The 20,904-nt window shown below is 37.5% G+C and overlaps 1 protein-coding gene across 5 annotated transcripts in view; it reads right to left on the bottom strand.

The window, feature by feature from the left end:
• Positions 1-2,113: 2,113 nt before the first annotated feature.
• The window catches only part of MME (membrane metalloendopeptidase), an 82,998-nt gene continuing 64,207 nt past the window's right edge, over positions 2,114-20,904 (bottom strand). For all 5 annotated transcript variants that reach the window (XM_080916424.1, XM_080916423.1, XM_080916427.1 and 2 more), the window contains 6 exons: positions 20,622-20,741; positions 18,893-19,026; positions 18,726-18,791; positions 15,379-15,474; positions 14,989-15,065; positions 2,114-5,562 (listed from right to left, as the gene is read on the bottom strand). In XM_080916424.1, coding sequence (XP_080772550.1) covers positions 5,463-5,562; positions 14,989-15,065; positions 15,379-15,474; positions 18,726-18,791; positions 18,893-19,026; positions 20,622-20,741 — 593 coding nt within the window. In that variant the 3' untranslated portion in view covers positions 2,114-5,462. The remainder of the gene's footprint in view (positions 5,563-14,988; positions 15,066-15,378; positions 15,475-18,725; positions 18,792-18,892; positions 19,027-20,621; positions 20,742-20,904) is intronic.

Raw genomic sequence — 20,904 nt, 5'->3', positions numbered from 1 at the left:
AGTTAACTTCTTCTTAAGTATACCATTTGTAAAATGAGGTTACAAATATTATTTTACAATTTAACCTATTCAACTGAAACTGTGTACCTAACTTACAATAAACATGGCTCTGACTACCTATCATTCTTCATTAATAATAACTTTAAAATGTCCAGTTTTTGAGGCAAAATGCACTCACTTTGCTAAGACAAATTAGGATACCATTTATTTGAAGTTTATTCTAAGCTAATGAAGATTTTATACACCATTTAATTTATACGGAAGTTTGTAAAGCATTTGAGAAGCTATTTTATATTATCAGTATAATGGTCATTTCTTTGTATGGGGGTGATAACTTCTGAAGAGACTAATGTCCTAATTTCTGTAAGGTGTTATGAATCTTAAGATTACACCTTTACATCAACTTTAATAACAGAGGTGTATTCTGGAACAGGACAGATGGCTTTTCTTAAGATGTCTTGGGTGTGTGGTGCACTTAAGGGATCTGTCCTTCCCCCAACCTTCAGAAGGCTGATGGTTATTTCAGATTTAGTTTGATGCCTTTAAAAAGGCTACATTCTTCACACCTGCCATACATAGGTTGACACAGATCAACAAACTCTCCAATTATAGTTAAAGTAACGTGAGTTTGATATTTCCAATTGCAATTAAAGTTTTAAAAATTATAAACACATAAGACAAGTCATCTTGGTTAGCTCTGTTATACCATACCTAGCAGGTAGGTATGCTATGTTAATACCTGAGGTTAATACCATACCTACCTGGTAGAGTCTTTGGATCTGGACAATGAACAGTTTAGGGCTCTATGTTGAACTATGTCTTGAACCTTTGTCTGGGTTTGGCAAGTGCTAAGGTCTGACTTGGGCGAAATGCCAAAAAGGATATGTATAAACTATTCAACTCTGTAGTGTTTTCTTGGGGAAACCTTTCTACAGCCCTTGCTTCTTTCTCCTAGAGAAAGTGATGAGGAAAATTAAATACCTCTTCTCTGTACTAAACAGCAGCTTAAGAAAATGAGACCTTCTGTCCCAAGGATCAAGAGATCCTTCATCAAAACCTTAATCTGCCTGAACTACCAAAACCAAATGGCTTGTTTCACACTCTGAATAGTAAATTATATTTGATTTGTAACCATTTTCCCCACTCCCTGGTATCTACATTCCTTTTTATATTCCAAATACTTATTACAATGTTTTGCTTGTTTGCTTTGTGGAGGAGGAGGAAGGATCTCACTCTAGAGCCCATTGCAACACTACTTGTTCCAAGTTGGTTTCAACTTCCCAGTAATCCTTCGTCCTCAGCATCCTGAGTCCTGGAATTTCAGTTATAAATAACCACATTTCTCTACAGGTGACACTGAAAAATTACCTTGTAAATAGCAATACATTCTCACTCCAGGAATACATTAAATTCAGAAACCCAAATATATAAAAATGGGTTTCATATAATACTAAAATCAGAGTTAGTTTTACTTAATTTCAGGTATACATTCTAATGTTTGCTTTATACAATGACACTTTAACAATAAACTTGAAATGATAATGAATATTCTACATGATGTCCTCATGTTTTTGTTGAGCAAATTTAAACATTTTCCCTTCAGATCTTTTTTTTCTATCTCTCTGGTACCATACTGCTCCATGAATATTGCAGTATTACATCCTCTATTCTATGTTTCTGGAGATTCACAACATTCTTTTTGTGGTAGTTTTTCACTAAGGAAAACCATAAGCCAGGTCTTGGATGAATCTGTCTTCCCAGATAAGGAGAAACAATCTTAGAATGTATCAGAGTAGAGATATTGTCAAGTGTACTTATAGGAGTGTAATGAAATGTTAACATCCAGATACCTGCAAAGTTTGATTATTTCCCGGTAGGAGAAAAACCTTGGAGCATAAACATCAAGCATGAACACCAACCTTTCCAGATCTTTTGTTTCTCTAAGTTGAAAGCCCACAATTATTGTTTGCAAGAGCCAATTGCTATTTTTCTACCCTACTTCTCCTGCACAACCAAGATCCCCCTTTAAAAACAAAAGCACATTTTGTCTATGAGGTTGAAAATGGTAGGGATATTTTTCATTGTTTCAGAGAAAATGCAAAGCACAAAGGAGTTGACACTAAGAAAATATAATTAGCGAAAAGGATGCAATAAACATGCCGTTTTGACAACAGTCACATGTGGCTCTTCTGTTCACTAAATCACCTGAGTGCTCCAGTCATTCACATTTGCACATTTGGCTTCAGCCTTATCCAATTATAATCGTGACTCCTGATAACATTCGGTAGCCGTAAGAAACACCTAATCAGAATCCTGGTTGTCTTTAAAATAAAATGTTGGTAAAATAGTTCATATTATTTGTTCAAAAAGATTTAGTTTGAAGCTATGAAGGAAGTATAAGACTGCATAGAAAACAATGTCTTATTTTATCTCAATATTTTTTCAAGGCATAAATGGTGTGTGTAGGTTTACATGCATATTGGTGATATTGGAACAGTCAACTAGGCATAGAAACAACATTATCAAGTTGTTTGTAACTTCTATCCTAGAAAATAGGACCCAGTTTAAAAAATTCTGAATATATTTCTTTTGACACAGTCGCATCTTATTTTCTTTCTAAAATGACAAGATGCCTTCTACTCTAAGAGCTCCACCTATTGCTATAAATATTCTGAACACGTTAAGAAAGTTTGCAAGTGTTTATCCTATCATCATGCTCAACAGTAAAAGCATCACATTCCCAAGCATGTTAGAATTTTGGTCCTTGTTTCCTGGATGACAGGTTAAAGGGAAGGCAGCATTGGTATAAACTGCTGGAATTTCACTGTCTTTATTTTTGGGTAAAAGAGGCAGAAGCCCCAAGAGATATACATGTGCCCAAGGTCACTTTGGCAGTAGTGTGAGAGCAGGACTAGAAAAACCCCTTAACTTCCCGGGGAGCCTTGCATACAGACACTGTGGTATGGCAACAGACTCCTTGCCCACACATATTGCCAGGGACTTCAACTTCACTTCTGAGCTACAACAGCTCTCAAGCCTTGTTGTCTCTGCTTATAAACTCTCTCTGATCAGAACTTAAACATGGTGAAAGCAAATTTATGTGTAGGATTATATATAAGTTTTAAGGAATGTGACAGATGGCTGGTAGAAATTGAGAGAGAACACAGGGTTCTGAGTACCAGCTACAACCACTGATGTCTGGATATCTGAGGAATAGGGGAAATTGCCATTTTAATTTCATGTGTCCCTTAGCCCAAAGAATATGTTGTATGCTGTGTGTACAGGAGGCTCTAGGCACCAGAGTTGCTGTTACATAGGACTGAAAGCTTGCTTCCTTAATAAACTACCAGTGGAGATGCTGGTGGCCGTTTGGAGTTTGTACCAGTTACTCTTCTCCTTCATTTTTTTGGTTATTATGACAGGACATGGATAAAAATAAACAAGGGATAGCTGTTTAATTGAAATCTTCTACCGCCACTATTAAAATTACTCAAGTATATTTAAGTTGATTTCAAGGAAATAGTGATATAAGTGTTATCCATGACAATAGTGTGTGTTTTAAAAGGGCAAAAGATAAGAATATTTGTGGTTAGTCTGAAACTGTCTTCAATATATATGATGGTTTTGGATATGTTTAGGAAAGTGATTCCACTGATATTTCAAGTAAAGATGACTATATAAGCACAGTTCACAATGCATAGCTATATCATTTGTAACAATCCAAATCAGAATAGATAGGAGTCCATGGACTCCTTAAGAGTCCATCAACAACAAGATGAAATATTACAACAAAATCAGAATCTGATAATGACAGTTTCACATACAAATGACCATACAGCTCAGTCTTACAAATGTAATGCAGAAAAAGATAGAAGAGAATGCATGATTGAAAGACAAAATGGAGCAGAACTAGTTCATGATGCCGGAGAGCTGGATAATGTATGCCCAGAACTCATATGATGATAGCAGGAAGCTAGAGTATTCCATTTTCTTAGAGGTTTTAGGTAGGGTACCGTCTTCACAGAATGTCAGTTCACTGAACTGTAGTTTTTGTTCTATATAGCTTTATATGTTATACTGTAACCCTTTTACAAGGAAGTGGGCTTTTCTCGAGAAGCATGAAAACTAATAGTTTGGATAGAAATGGTTTCATTTTCACCTTTTGATAAAAATAAAATAAGGATTATAGAAATTAATCTTTGGAAAATTTATACTGAAGAGTTCAAATCAGTAGAGTAAGCAGAAGGATAAGAAGGGTATATGAGTGCCTCAGGAAATCCAGTTAGAGTCCATCAGTTGTAGAATTCAAGAAACAGGTCCAGTGGAGGCCTCCCACCTTGATTCAGACATGGGCTTTCTAGAACTAGATGGTGTGCACACAGGCCTAGTAAGGGGCTCACAACTTTAATTTATTATGAAAATATTTCCATTGGACAACAAACCTGGAGGACAAGGACTCATGGAGCAACACAGATACAGTCAGGCCCTTCCTTAGCCACTGGGGACAGACTTAATCTTGAAGATGCTATTTGTAAACCACAACCACTAGGTATCTCAAGACAGCTGTTCAATGGTAATACTCACCCCAAGGGCTTGTATTTAAAGCTTTTTATCAATATGATTTACAGGTTTAAAAAGTCTCAAATGTTAATCTGTACATCATGCTGCAGATTTTCTTAACTATCTCTCTTGGCCATATAACTTCAATATTCAATTATTACCTATAGCAATGGTTTATTCAGTCATATGTAGTCAATAATTAAATATAGATTTATCTTTTATACATTACTACAAATCCTTTAAAAGACTAAGTCTGAAGGGCAGCGAGAACAAGAAATTGTTCAAAAACCTGTAGGGGCCTCAAGAATCTCAGCATTACCAAAGTGGGTAAATGGGGGAACAGCCTCAGACACTCTAGTTTAAGCTCTAAGAGTGCTCAAACTAAAATGAAACAGAATGAATGAATAGTTTATGTATGGTAAAATGCATTCGAAACCACAGAAGCCTGAAGGCCACAGTCTGCATGGGAGTTCTTTGGGAGTGTTTTGAGGGATCATGAGTGCTGCAAACAGAAGTGAATGCTGAGAGGCAAATCTGTGCTTTGGTGCCCAACTGTACTCAGCCGTCTTCCTCCTTTTGATCAGAAGTCATCGTCTGCTGTTCTCTACAGACAGCATGGAAGCTGCAGTCTGTGTGAGAAACAGAGGTGAACGGTAACACTACCATTGGAAAGTAATCGTTATTTACACAGTGAAGTGATTGATTTGCTAGATCATAGGCTTTCTCCCCTTTCATTCACAGTGGATTTAATAATGTGATTTCATTTATGTTAGCTCGCCCACATCACTGTGAATTGTCCCCAAGAAATTGAAGAAACTTCCGGGGCCACTTTCACTGAGGGAAGAGTCCTGTTTCCATGGCTTTGGCGAGGCTTGACATAGACACTTCACTTCTTGAGAAGATCACCAAACCCGACATTTCTTTTCTGGATTCATGTATGAATTCTTTCGGCAGTGAAAGGCATCTGCAAACTCAGCAGAGTTCTGCAAAGTCCCAATGATCCTTTGAAACAAAAAGAGTTACTGTCAGCACTGGACTCTCAGTATCCATATCACCCTGGAAACCATACAAGTCTTGTTGTCCTTTTTGTGTGAGCCTGGCCTATAATCTCTGAGCCATGTCTCCAGCTCCGCTGTAGAAGTTCTCTATGCAGCTCCAATGTGTGGGTTGAGAAAAAGAAATGAAATAGTATGATGAGTTAGATCCTTCTCATTAATCTGTGCTTAAATAGGAAGGAAGGTATTAACCATAAAGTAGTTAAGAGCACAGACTTTGGAGCCTATCTGAACATTTTCCAGGTTTTTTGTTTGTTTGGTTTTTGGTTTTTATCTGAAGGATGCATCCAGTACGTTTATCAAAGTTGTTGTTACAATGTCACAAGATTGTAAGATAAGAAGAATTCATAATTTAAAGGTATGTTACATGTTTGTTTAAGATAAACAATTAATATTTGAAAGTGTATTTTTGTGAGAAGAGTTTAGTGAAATGATAATCATGACTTTCCCATTGTTCCCCAATAATGCTCTGATAATAATTTAAATGGTGTTTTAATAGTTTGTTTTAACATTTTCATAATATAATGATCAGTAATTTTAGAAAGCTATTTCAATGTTTTTATTAAGTATATATTATACTTTAAAATTTTGATGAACTGTTACTTGACAGTTTCACTTTTGCATATATAATATGTATAAATATAGTATAATAATATATTCTGATTCATCTCTCCCCACTTTTATTATTAGATTCTTGTTGATTTGATTTGTCAGGGACATAGAGGAGATTTTGTTGTTATTCCCAAAGGACTCCTTCCATGTTATAAACTGCATTCAGTCTCAATAACTGGAAAGGACTAGCATAAAATGCCCACTTTTTTTCAAAACGAAGTCATCCAGCCCACTATCTGAACGAAGCAGCATTTGAAGGGAGAAGAAGATCAAGGCAACAAGGCAGAAGAGACTCTGCACCAGCACTGAGCCAGATTCCTTTCCGTTTCTTCCTCCAGAGACCACACTACCCTCTTTAAAGGTTGAGAGGTGAAGCTTGGAGGCAAGTATTTTTCGGTGATGGAAGGGAGGTAACACGTGATCATGTAACTCTCTGTGTAGTAGGTAAGCGCATGTGGACTGTATGCAGTGGGTAAGTGGATGAGCACTGCACATGGTGGGTGAGTACGTGAACACTGTATGTGATGTACACTGTATGTGGCAGGTAAGTGGATAAACTCTATGTGGTGGGGAGTGCGTGAATATTGTATGTGCTAGGTACGTGTATGTACACACCTCAGCACTTGTTTTCTCTCCAGACATTCTACATGCACAAGTCTGACTGATTTTTACAAACTTAAACCAGAATCTATATTTTCATACCCAATTCCAGCAACACTTATAGAAAATCCAGTCCATGTAGTACATTTTCCTTCAAATTTCACATGTAGCTCAAACTATGCCAGACAAATATATTTTAATTCTTCATATGAACCATGACCCCCTGCTGCGATATAGTCCACTACCATGAAACATCAGTTCTCAACCAGGACATGGCTAACACCTTCCTGACTTCATGATCATCTCCCGGTACCTGTGCAAGATAGTTTTATGTTAGCTATACACAAACTATATTCATCTAACGAGGGAACCTCAATTAAGACTAGGCTATGGGCAAACAAATCGAGCATTTTCTTAACTGATAATTGACATGAGAGGACCCAGCCCATTGTGGGTGGTGCCATCCCTGGGTTGGTAGTTTCAGGTTCTATAACAAAATAGGCTGAGCAAGCCATGAGAAGTAAGCCAGTAAGCAGCACCCCTCCATGACCTCCCGCCTCAAGATTCTTCTCCTGACTTCCTTCAATAATGAACAGTGATTTGGAAGCATAAGCCAAATAAATATTTTTCTCCATAAGTTGCCTTGGTCATGATGTTCTATTACAGCAACGATAGGATAACTAGGACCTCAGCGTTCTCAGAATGCGTTCTAAATTCACCTTGTGTCCTCTTTGATGCTGTATCATTAGGCTGCCATCTCTGTGAGCAAATGTCTGTGGGTAGCCTGTTCTCCTTTGAATGTTCAAAGCCAATTAAGTGATTCATGTGCATATGCACACTTGGCACATGCTGAATGACTGACCCACCCCTTGGTCATGATAAAGCGCACATGTCAAAGGACAATAAAGAATAAACTTCATGGGTGTTTGCTGATCATTTGTTACTATGGGACAACTAGAAGGGAAAGGTAGCATTTTTTTCCTTATCACTGAAGGGAAGAATATACAAACGGGCTATTTCTAAGCCTGTCTTTCCAATGTGTCAACCATCAGCACACTCGGCTGCTGCTTCATCCCACTTCATGGCTTCAGTTCCTTGTCCTTGGAAAAGACAAACATTTAAGCTGTTTGTAGTTTGGGACTGTTAAGGGGAGAAATGGAGATATATCTTCTTGGTACAGGAGTTTGAGGTTAAGGATGTTCAATGCTGAAAACTTTACATCTAGAAATACATTTGGAGGCAGACAACTGGCCTATATAGGACTTGAATGCAGTTCTCAAAGTTATATGATGGACACAAGCATTCCTCTACTGTAAGCAAAGGCCATGGTAAGGCCTTTAGCAAAATGGCACATGGACGTTAAGGAATCTGAATATGAAGAGTAGAGGCTCTGGTGATATTACACACGAAGATGACAAGGGTTTGGAAGCCCATAGCAGGCCTGAGTTGAAGGATCTAAAAACCCTAGTCTTTAGATCCATGTAATGACTTTGGGTTCTTGCATCTAGAAAACAGAACAATACACTGAGAAACTGTCAAATTACTTCTAACTTTGGTTAGGAGCTTAGAGCTAACTTAATCTGACTGTTTTAAAGTGAAGCATACCTGAAATGTCAAAACCCAAGCCAATCCTTCCCACTAGCTGATGCATACAAAAGACTGCAGTTTGCAACTTCAAAAAATACCACTCCCTAGACCTGACTATGTTACCGCTCATACGTCTAGTTTCTTGTATGGTAGAAACATTTTGTTGTTGTTGTTGTTGTTGTTGTTCATAAGGTAAGAAGAGGAGGATGAGGAGGAGAAAGGGGTCGGGCAATACAGTTGCATGAATGGAGGAAAGTCATTGCCTAGGTACAAAGGATCTTAGAAGATGATAATATCGCCCCATATATATAATTCTACCTACTCGGGAATCTACAAGAAGATGGTAAGTTTAAGACTGGCCCGAGCTACATAGCAATACCTCATCTCAAAGAAGAAAACATCTTAGAAGTTAATAGTTTTGATGGTCTTGACTCTTTTAGTGGAGAGGAGATGTCAATCATTTAGGTACTGGGCAGGGGGGGTGATGGTCACCGGGGGCATCCTTATTCAGAGGAGGCAGCTCCCTGTTTGATGATGTGTATATATGAAAAACGGAAGAACCTCAGTGTTTTGTTGTTACTTAAGTAAAGCCCCCTTTTTAATGTGTTGTAGATACATCAGTGAAAATGTTCAAGTTTATGCCTTAATTATACATTTCTTTTTCTCATTCTCTTTTGCTTTCCTTCCTTCCTCCCTCCTTTTCCTTATTCTTATTATTTGAAGACAGGGTCTGATGATGTAGATCAGGCTGGACTCAAACTCTTAGATATGTACTTGCCTCTGTTAAGATTAGAGACATGTAACACCCCAGAGAAAGACTAATTTGGGGAAAAGAGCACTGAGAGTGAGGGATGCAGATAGTCACGGGAGTTAGCAATGTAGATGTCAATAAACAAACCAGCAGCTAATCATCTCCACTGTATTTCTTCTTTTCCTATTCAAGACTTTTCTGTAATTTGATTCTGCATAATCAGGTCCACAGCACACCAGGGCTTCTCTTTCATTCCCTGGTTTGTGATTAATGTTTGATGATATTTATATTTGGCTAGGTAATATGAATAATCATTTTCAAGATAGGACATGTTTTGAATACAACAAATCTATTTCTTAAGCATGAGGCAATATTTTATCAATATTGCATGCAATATTTACATGAATCTCATGCTACATTAGAACACTGACACTTGGGTTGTTTGCATTTTTATTAACAGAAGGTAAAAACTTGCATTGTTTCCTTAACCTGACTCATGCGAAACTTTACTATGTAAAATAGTCTTACTTTACTTTACTTTACTTTACTTTACTTTACTTACTTACTTTACTTTACTATGTAAAATAAAAAATGGTATTTTTTATGTCCCGGGAAGTAATTACTTGTAATAAAAACATCAAGATCTAGAGAGCTGAGCATCTACCTATGTTTCTGAGGATGGACTTTTAGAACTATAATATATTACATTATTCCTGCCTAAAAGCTAATACATTATTTTGTTTTATTTATTTGAGACAGATCTCATTATGTGATCTCTCCTGGGATGCACTTTGTAGATTAGGATGACCTTGAACTAACAGAGATCAGCTGGTCTTTGCTTCCCAAGTGCTAGGATCAAAGCCATGCAAAACCATACCTGGCTAGTAAAAGGATTTTTTAAAACAATTATTGAATAATATGTTTTCAGTTTGTATGCCCTCTGACAATCTGTTATTAGTTCTTTAAAGTTAATCACTTAGATTTCAATGTAAATGATTCCATTCATGAAGAAACTATCCGATCATTACAATTTCTTAAGTATTATGATCATTTTATTACAAAAGCATGTCAATGAGCATATAGAAAAATATGTAGATGAATATACACTGGCTAGACAACTCATCAAAACCCATCCTGATAGTTATAAAATATCAAAAATTAATAATAATATTTAAGGAAAGTGAAAAGCATTTCAATAGAACGTTTAGCTTAAGCATAAGAACTTATAATAGGAAACTCAGCTCCCATGATAGCTGAAAGTAGCTGCATAAAATATTGGAAAAATATTGCTATTAATATATTGATATTTTAGTTTTGAAATAGTTCATCTTTTGTTTTCATGGTACAGCAGCTTAAGTATGGGGTTGATACTCTTCCTCTATTTTGAAAATACTTTTAGATAAATCACCAGGTACCACTTTGGAATAAAGATTGTTAGTTTTTAAAATTCTTTAAACATTTTACTTTGAACGGTCAGGAAGCAGTCTGTTTCCAAAACTAAATGAAACCTTAACCTTACGAAAAAAATCTCTTTACCTCCAGAGAAAATAGTATTTTCCTGTTAAAAGGCTGGTTGACTTTCCATTTATCCTTAACATATACGCACACTTATCTTAGTATGAATGAGAAATAGAGTATATTTGGTGTTAGAATCAAAAAATTAAAGATATAATTTACTTTACATATTTATAAGAAAATATTGGGGCCTAACACTGTGGTGGTTTGAAAAGGTGTGGCCCGCATAGCTTCAGGTGTTTGACTGGCCACAGGAAGTAGAGCTATTGTGACATGCAGCCTTATTGGAGTCTGTGTGGCCTCGTTGGAGGAAGTAAGTCACTGTGGAGGCAGGCTCTGAGGTCTTTTATATGCCGCACCTATGACCAATATGGCACATAGTCTCCTGCTGCCTGAAGATCAAGATGTAGAACTTTTGGCTTCTCCAACATTATGTCTGCCTACATGTTGCCATAGTTCTTGCTATGATAATGGACTAAACCTCTGAAACCATGAGCCAGCCCCAGTGAAATATTTTCTTATATGCCATAGTAATGGTGTCTCTTCAGAGCAATAAAATCCCAACTAAGACAAAAGTAGTCACATGCTTACCTCCCCATGTTACTTAGTCAACACTCATTGACATCTTAAATTATGCAAACAAAGAAATAAGCAACTTTCAGCACATGGAACTATGAGCTGACTTGGAAGTGATGCTATGTCCATAACAGATTTCCTAATTTTTAAAAAAAAATATTTTATCCATGTGAGTACTTATTTTTCTGCATGTGTGTATGTGTGCCATATGCATGCTTGGTGCCAGCAAAAGCCAGAATCAGGAGTGGCCTCACCTAGAGCTGGTTTTGAGCCTCTTTACATGTGTGCTTGAAACTGAACTCATGTTTTGTTTTTTTTTTTTTTTTGTTTTTTTGGTAAGAATAGTACATACTCTTAACTTATGACCCATTTTCTTAGCCCTCAAAGTTCATAATTTTCTGCAGAAAACATATTACTCTAGCCAGGTTTCTTATCTTTAAAATATCTCAATAATAACCTTCAAATATGTATAAGTAACAGTCACTTATATGCATTAACATAAATCTACCAGCAATTCTCCCTGTAACTTAGTCCTTACTTCAAGAAATTGAGGTCAAAGATTAAAAAATAGATAGTCCTATGGCTCAGACAAACATGAGACAAATAAACAAATAAAATGAAACAAGAAAACAAATGTTAACAGCCAAAGGAGAAGTGAAGAGACATTACCACCAGCACAGGTATAGACTAGACATCATCACCAGCACAGGGATAGACTAGACATCATCACCAACACAGGAATAGGCTAGACATCATCTCCAGCACAGGGATAGACTAGTCATCATCACCAGCACAGGGATAGACTAGACATCATCACCAGCACAGGGCTAGACTAGACATCATCACCAGCACAGGGATAGACTAGTCATCATCACCAGCACAGGGATAGACTAGTCATCATCTCCAGCACAGGGATAGACTAGTCATCATCTCCAGCACAGGGATAGACTAGTCATCATCTCCAGCACAGGGATAGACTAGTCATCATCTCCAGCACAGGGATAGACTAGTCATCATCACCAGCACAGGGATAGACTAGTCATCATCTCCAGCACAGGGATAGACTAGTCATCATCTCCAGCACAGGGATAGACTAGACATCATCACCAGCACAGGGATAGACTAGACATCATCACCAGCACAGGGATAGACTAGTCATCATCACCAGCACAGGGATAGACTAGACATCATCACCAGCACAGGGATAGACTAGACATCATCACCAGCACAGGGATAGACTAGACATCATCACCAGCACAGGGATAGACTAGTCATCATCTCCAGCACAGGGATAGACTAGTCATCATCTCCAGAACAGGGATAGACTAGTCATCATCACCAGCACAGGGATAGACTAGACATCATCACCAGCACAGGGATAGACTAGTCATCATCACCAGCACAGGGATAGACTAGTCATCATCTCCAGCACAGGGATAGACTAGTCATCATCACCAGCACAGGGATAGACTAGACATCATCTCCAGCACAGGGATAGACTAGTCATCATCTCCAGCACAGGGATAGACTAGTCATCATCACCAGCACAGGGATAGACTAGACATCATCACCAGCACAGGGATAGACTAGACATCATCTCCAGCACAGGGAGAGACTAGACATCATCACCAGCACAGGTAGACTAGACATCATCACCAGCACAGGGATAGACTAGACATCATCACCAGCACAGGGATAGACTAGACATCATCACCAGCACAGGGATAGACTAGTCATCATCACCAGCACAGGGATAGACTAGTCATCATCTCCAGCACAGGGATAGACTAGTCATCATCTCCAGCACAGGGATAGACTAGACATCATCACCAGCACAGGGATAGACTAGACATCATCACCAGCACAGGGATAGACTAGTCATCATCTCCAGCACAGGGATATACTTCTCTGAACACTTTAGCTGGGAAGATTTTATTAAGTTAAGAGACCACAGAATAACTAACAATATTAACAGTATTCTGTCTTATCAAAACAAAGGACATTAATAATGATCCATAGTGCAGTGTTAATGCAAATATATTAGAGATGTATTTCAAATAAAGACATTTAAAATTCTGTTGTCAAATTAAAATATCAGTGCTTAAAAGACACAACTTTTGCCCATTAAAAGCGATTGTCCAACACCTTATTCTCCAAAGACAGCAGATCATTCAGATCCCTGATCTTAACACCTGAAGGAATCTACATTCTGCAGAGATCTGCTTATGTTCACAGGAACAGAGCAAAGAGCTGACAAACTGGTTTATACACATTTATAAATGTTCCCCACAATTCTAAACTACATTCTTATTTTTTAGCTTCTGAGAACTTCAGCGAGAAGGAGAAGCAGAAGCTGCAGCTGCAGTCATAGCCGAAGAAGGACAAAGAGGAGGAGAAGGAGGAGGAGAAGGAGGAGGAAAAGGAGGAGGAAGAAAAACAACAACAATGTCAACAACACAATATTTTTTTTATGTTGAGAGCCAATCAATCAATCAAAGAAACAAACAAAAAACAACAAAATACTTGGAAAAGTTAAGTCTTTTGAATTAAACCATAGTGAGAATAGATCCACAAAGACTTTGTGCAGTAATCCAAAAGCAATTAGTATGGGTAGGTTAACCGGACCAGCTGTAACTGGCTTTATAGGGAGAGCAAAACCCAACAATCTGTTGTTGTGCAAAGACATTTTTAAGGAATTGCCAAGGCAGAGGATGTATAGTGACAGTGGCAGTGATGGCACCAGTAGAAACCAAATGCAGTCACCAAAGTTTAAAATCTTTAAGGATGGTACTTATGACCTTACAATTAAATGTGCTCTTTGTGATAGTTAGAAAATTAATGTATTCCTATTCATTTTAGGTAGGGTTAAAAATGGCTAATAAGTTCTCTTTTGTTCTCAAAATGTTTTCCAATGTACAAAATTTTAGGTTTCTAATTTATTTTCGGTTTTCTTCTTGAAAAGTGCTATTGACCATCAAGTGTGTGTTAAATGTTACGGTGTGGGAGAAAGGGACCATACTAGAATGTGTGTTCTAACTGACATGGGATGTAGAAGTCGACATTCAAAGGTACTCAGTCTCAGTCTTACATGTTCATACTCTTCCATCCCAAACAACATTCTCCTAGGAGCCTTGCTGGGCTGTTCCCTAACCTGGGCTGTAATATACTCATTCCTGGAGCAGTGAGAATACGGTTATTCAGTGCTAAAGAACTTCAACTAGTAGAAGCTTCCCTTAATGTAGAATATAAATCTGTCCTTGGAGTTTAAAACTCATATCCGCAGCCTCTTGGAAATGCATTCTACTTGCTGGTGATACCATCAGGCCATGGTTATGAGGTAACATCTCTTTTCTTGTCCATCACGTACTCCCCTTAGGACACATGTATTCTGAACGATAGGAAAGCCAGAGCTGTGCTTTTGGAATCATTACCTATTGTGGTCTGTTGAGTCCTATAGTTGACATATACTCGGACACAGACATATGCACATGCACACAGAATACATTGTGCACACATGTGTGCACACATACATTCACATATATACAAGCACACACATACAAACATACACATACATGTTATCATACACATGATTTTTGAATACATGCATGTACATGGAAACATTGACAGTATTCTTAAGTATTATAGAGTAAGAATTGAAAAAAGCCAAATTTGAAATATGGAAGTAACAGAGTCAACATTGATGCAACCTAAGTGCTATTCACAACCACGTACCTGAAATTGCCAGGACTGTGAACATCTGTTTTAATAGAATTGACTGCATACTCTGGCCGGTAGGTACCGCACCACACCTTGAATTATGGGTAAAAAAGAAAGACAACATACTCAGGAATTATCATGGAGCATTGTGGGTAGGTTGGGGGAAATTAATTTAGAACTTACATTGAACCATTAACTCTTCAAATAATGTACATTGGAAGGCATCCAGAAACATAAACATTCATGATGAACATGGTCTGACATTCTTGTTGCAAATAATTCAAGTTAGTCAAGTCAAATGTCACACTCAGACTGATTTAAAAAATTCAGCATATGATCTCCAGCTTCGATGAAATTACAACTCAAATGGATTTTCACATTTAACCATCATGAAAGACATCTTACCTGGGCAAAGTTTAAGAAGAATAGTTGTTTGTGATTGAGGTCAAGTCCAGGAAGTAATTTTTCTTCACCATTCTTTTTAACATAATTCTGATAGGCCTAGATAGTAAAATAAAAGACTAGAATTTATAAATTTATACAAGAACCTATTTCAAAAGGCTATGTAACCAAGTCATCTGTCTTCCCGATTAAATGACTGTAATAATTCACTAAGATATGGCAACCTGCAGCACTTTCATGGATTAAGAAAAAGACTAGACTACATCTATACATGATCAGAAAGAAGAATAGACTGATTAGCAGATGACAAGAGCCTGGCATGTCAGATGATCACACTTAATGTCAGTTTTGTGAAGGGATGACTTGAATACATGATGAGAATCTTACCTTAGCATTGTTCTACGCATAGATGGGTGAGTCCTGCCCACTGGAGGAATGGCTCGCCAAAGGAGTCATCTGCAATTGCTGTATTTAGCGTAGTTACTATTCTTAGAAAAATAGGCTCACACCAGATTTTGTCTGAGTGATTCTTGCCAAAAATTTAAGGCCTTGGTGTGCTATGATCTGAGGTTAGGGATAGTCAGCTACTCTAGTCTTCTCAGTATAGAAGAAAATAGAATAACTTCCAAAACATCAGGCAAAAGGCATTCTGGCCATATGACTATCAGACAATGTCTGACAACTTGAAGATTTATATTCACTATTGAGAAATTTAGTTTTGCTATGCTATCAACAATATGAAAATGGATTAGTAACAAACTTTCTGAGAGGTTATTTACAATTTCTTTTAAAAATCCAATTTAATTAATTAATTAATATGTGGGTGTGCACATGAGTGTATGTGAGTATATGTGAGTATAGTGTTGCACATGTGGAGTTCAGAGAACAGTTTTCAGGATCCAATTTTCTCCTACATAGTGGGTCTAAGGAATTCAACTCAGGTTGTCAGGTTTGGTGGCAAATGACTTTATGGACTGAGTCACTTTGCCAGCCATTTCTTATAAGGAAATCCATCAGTTATATAAGTACAAAATGTATTTAAGTTCTTTCTCTTCATCATCAGCATAAAATAGTGAGCCTCTACTATCCAAAGCTTTTGGCACAGAGGAAAGGCTCATGCCTCTTCTCCATGTAGGGAGTTCACAGTATAGGAGAGGGGCAGGTGATAACATGCAAAAACTCAAATAGCATTATAAATATTTGTAAATTGTACTTTCTTTTAGTACCTCTTTAGCTTCCTGAAAGTGAGAAGTATAGCAGCTTCATCTAAAGTGTTAATTATTACACTTACCACCTCAAGTTCACACAGAGTAAAAGAGACTGTTGCAGAATCAACAAAGTGTTGGGCTAACATATGATACAATGATTTGCATAATACTGAAAATCAGCCTTTAACATCACAGCTTATAAAAGAAGCTCATCCCTGAGAGATGGTTATAACAAAGGCAAGTTCTGTAGTAGGGTTATTTTGTCGTTCTCAGAGCACTTATGTCATAGTGAAGGGAGGGAAGTCAGTCGAAGGCTGGGGGCTCTGAGTTGAAAAGAAATAGACTATCTGGGGTAACATTAACCAGAGTACTAAGGAGGAGAAATTCTGAAAGAAGATTCCAAGATTAGAGCAGGTTGACTTTGAATATGTTTTTTGTGTTAATCTGGGCACCACACCAAGAGGATTACAGAAAACAATGCTTGGGGCATAGGATGCTAAGGATGGGGGATACTCAAGATCCACAGGGAAAGATTTGGTCTCAGAAGCAGGGGTAAATTAGTACTAAACTAAACATTATCTTAGATACACATAAGTTGTATGAACAAGTCCAGAAAAGGAAGCAGACCATTTCTAGCAAATCTAGCTATATCTAGAAAAAAATCTCAAGAATTCTTATAAGAAATTAAAAATTATCCAGTACCCAGAGAGGCAAAAATGCATGCTATTTGCCACTAGTGAGAAACAGAAACATTAATTATCCAGTGTCCAAGGTGGAACCGATGCACCAGCTCGGACCTTGATTTGACTTCATCTCCCAGGCCTTGCACTTGGATGACGCTGTGTTAAAGACTCGCTTTTGGCTTCATCAGTCATCTCTCTGATCTTCTGGTGTTGCTTTACTTTCCTGACACAACCCCCCTCCACTCTCAGCATTGCAGTGATGAGTGAGCAGAGAGTCCTAGTCCGTCCTCAACCATTCTACCCTGCTGGGAGAAACTGGTTCTCCTTCATAACCGCCCCCATCCTCTGTCCCCTTAACTAGACTCCTCCTTCTCTCACACATGATCTAGCTCAGGGTTCATCTTCATTCCTCCTTGTTGCCTCTAAAAGCACCTTTATTACACTTTGTGTGGATTTCCCAATTTTCTTTTTCCCACTGGCATTCACTGGATCATCTTTCCATTCCTACGCATATCCTCAATTATCGGCAGCCTTTATAGAAGCTGTGCTGCTACATTCCTGGCACCTAAAATGGTTGTCTAATTTATCATTGCACTGCCTGCCAGTATGAGAATGATCCGTTGATGAGCAGCATACAATCCCAAATGATCAATCCAAACATATGCACACGCAAGCTGCACTAAAGGGACTCAGTAGGTTTTGCATGTATGTACACACACACACACACACACACACAGAGAGAGAGAGAGAGAGAGAGAGAGAGAGAGAGAGAGAGAGAGAGAGAGAGAGAGAGAGAGAGAGAGAGAGAATAGTTAAGAAGAGGAGGTTATGAATTTGAGAGCTGGAGGAGTTGAGGAGAGAGGAAGGTACGAAAATGATGTCAATACAATACTCATACACGGAATTCACAAAACAAGCAAATAAAGTATATGCTTTATAAATAAAGTATGCATGTATAAATGGAAGGCTAATTGTGAATTGAATGAATACTCCAAAGATAATAATTCTTGAAAAATAATAGTTGGGCCAACCACATGCTCATAGCTGGAGCCATTTCGCAATTGGGTCCTTAACTGTTCCTCAGTGAACAGACTGTGGTTTAATGTTATGTCTGAAGTTTATGCAGATTATTATCTTCACAGGCTTCCTGACCTGCTGAGAAGCTGATACTGATAAAAGCTTATACTGCTAAAAGTCCCTAGAATAATCTCTGGCATGGACACCTTTACTATGACCTTTACTGCAGGTTGACTTCTAAGAAATGTTCTGTGTCCTCTTCAGATTTGTGTATCTTTTTTTGCCTATTGTGATTCTCAGCACTAATTTTCCCCCTTGATTCCCATTTCCAGGCTTCATTTTCTGCCTATACATATATGTCTCTTATAGAAAGCTTTAAAGAAGTGGGTAATTATGACAAACGAACCCTCCCATCACTGAAATGGGAATGAAATATACTCACTCTGTATGCTTGACCAATGCCCCCATTATCAGCAATGTTTTCTCCTAGTGTATTAATTCCATTGAGCTGTTTAAAGAAAGATTCTATATTAGGATTATTAAAAAAGCACCAACATTTCACTTATGATTGCATCTCTAAAGTTTTTCTGAAAAATGCTGGTGACATACATGCTGTCCACCTGCTAGGTCCCATGTAAAGTTTCCATACTGGTACACCATACACTGGGATTGGTCTTTAAAATTATTTGCCGATTGCTGTGTCCACCAATCAACGAGGTCTCCATCTTTGTTAAAATTTCTGCCTGTAATATAGTCATTTGGTAAAAAGATTTGTTACAATAAGATTTTGATGCTCTTTGTTTTATAATTAAAATTCTTGAAATAGATTCACATGCCATTGTAAAAAAACAAAAAATGAAAAAACGAAAAAAAAAAAAAAAAAAAAAAAACAAAGCAAAACAACTTACAAGTCACTGTTCAGCCCCTCAGTGGCATTTTGTAAAACTACAAAATCATAGCAAAGGTATTGACAAACAATATAGGATATAATCTGAGATCTGTAATTTAAAGTGGAAAGAACTAAAATCCTTTTATGTGTGTGGCCATGAAATGGGGAAGACCATGAGAGAAAATGCTCACTGTCCTGACTCCTGCTTTCTTTGGGAAAGCTTGAATTTTATCTATCAATGTGTTTTGGAATTGGTAGGTATTTGATCCACTTGGTTCATGTTACCACCGATGAGGCTATTAGATACACACTCCTAAATGCATGCCTTGTTACTCTGGATATTTTCTGAACCATGACTGTTTAGTTTGATATTTTGAGCCTTTAAAATGTCACCAATTTTTTTGGCATCCATTTTGTGCTTCCAAATCCTTTATGCAAAAGTGACTCTTTGTTTCCCTCTACATTAAACACAAAGAGAAGCATCATTTTTCTTTCCTGAAGTTTTCCTCTCAGATTTAAAGGATGTTGATATTTCCCTTTTTGTATATCTAGAAACATACATATGTTTTATCTGTTTTGACATTTAATTTTATCATCTTTTAAATATTTACAATTCGGTGAGTAAGAAAAGGGTTATGGGACAAAATTTTAACTTAATCGCTGATCCCACCAATTCTATATTTTATAACATTGCACAACGTATTACATACCTCTATATATTCCCATATGAAAAGTAAAAATATTGGTACTAGTTAAGACCGTTGCACCAACCAGTTGAGAAACAGATATCTAGTAAGTCTCTCTTCGGGGTGTTAATCTTCCTGTCTCCTTTTCTCTCTCTGGCTTTCTGGAATTCTGTTTAGTGAACTAAAATTTGTCAGAATTTTTGCTATGTTCTTTTTACGGATCTTTGATCTTTATTTCAATTTTGTTTGACTGTAATTGAAATAGTAAATATTTTCGGTTGGTGAGGGATGCCTATAAACAATTATGTGCTTACTGTTCACAGAGTTCTAAATTGCATATTAACCACAAGATAAAAAACAAACAACAAACACAGTTCCTGACTACAAGCAGCTTAAAAACCACACAGGGACTTATGTGAGTGATACCTTCTGATTACGTGTGTAAGACTCAGATCCTATCCTCTATGAATCAGGAAAGCTTAGACACATACAACAGGACCAAGCATCACTAATGGGTGGATGAATGCTACTGTACTTTCTCAGTGTGGGAATATTTGCTTTAGTCTCCTAAAATGTAAAGCACACATTTCTTACTTTCCACTAACATTTTGAATTTCTTTTGAACACTTTAAATAGAACACTGACTATGTAGCCAGACTTAATTCTAACGACATAAACAAATAGCATTTTGTACTGACAGATTATGACTCTTAAACTTAGGAGGATATATCTCAGTGGAAGGACAATGTTAGCTATACTTTACCATTGTCATCGAAGCCATGTGTGATTTCATGTCCAATGACCATGCCGATGCCCCCATAGTTCAGTGAGTTGGACTGCCGAGCACTAAAAAATGGTGGCTGCAGAATGCCAGCAGGAAAGACTGAAGAGAGAAGATGATGGAGATGTGTGAAGACTGTAAGTGGCATTGTCAACGACAGCATCCTGCTTGACGCCTGTGTCAGTTTCACGTCCGTAGACAACAAAAGTCTTGTGTGGTGGAAATCAATGCAGTCATTTATTATTGATGGTGGCAAAGTGACTGA

Source organism: Micromys minutus, assembly GCF_963924665.1.
Source record: "Micromys minutus genome assembly, chromosome: 4".
In the NCBI taxonomy this organism is placed as follows: Eukaryota; Metazoa; Chordata; class Mammalia; order Rodentia; family Muridae; genus Micromys; species Micromys minutus.
The sequence above is the reverse complement of the archived record's forward strand: the minus strand, read 5'-3'. Positions and strand labels throughout refer to the sequence as shown.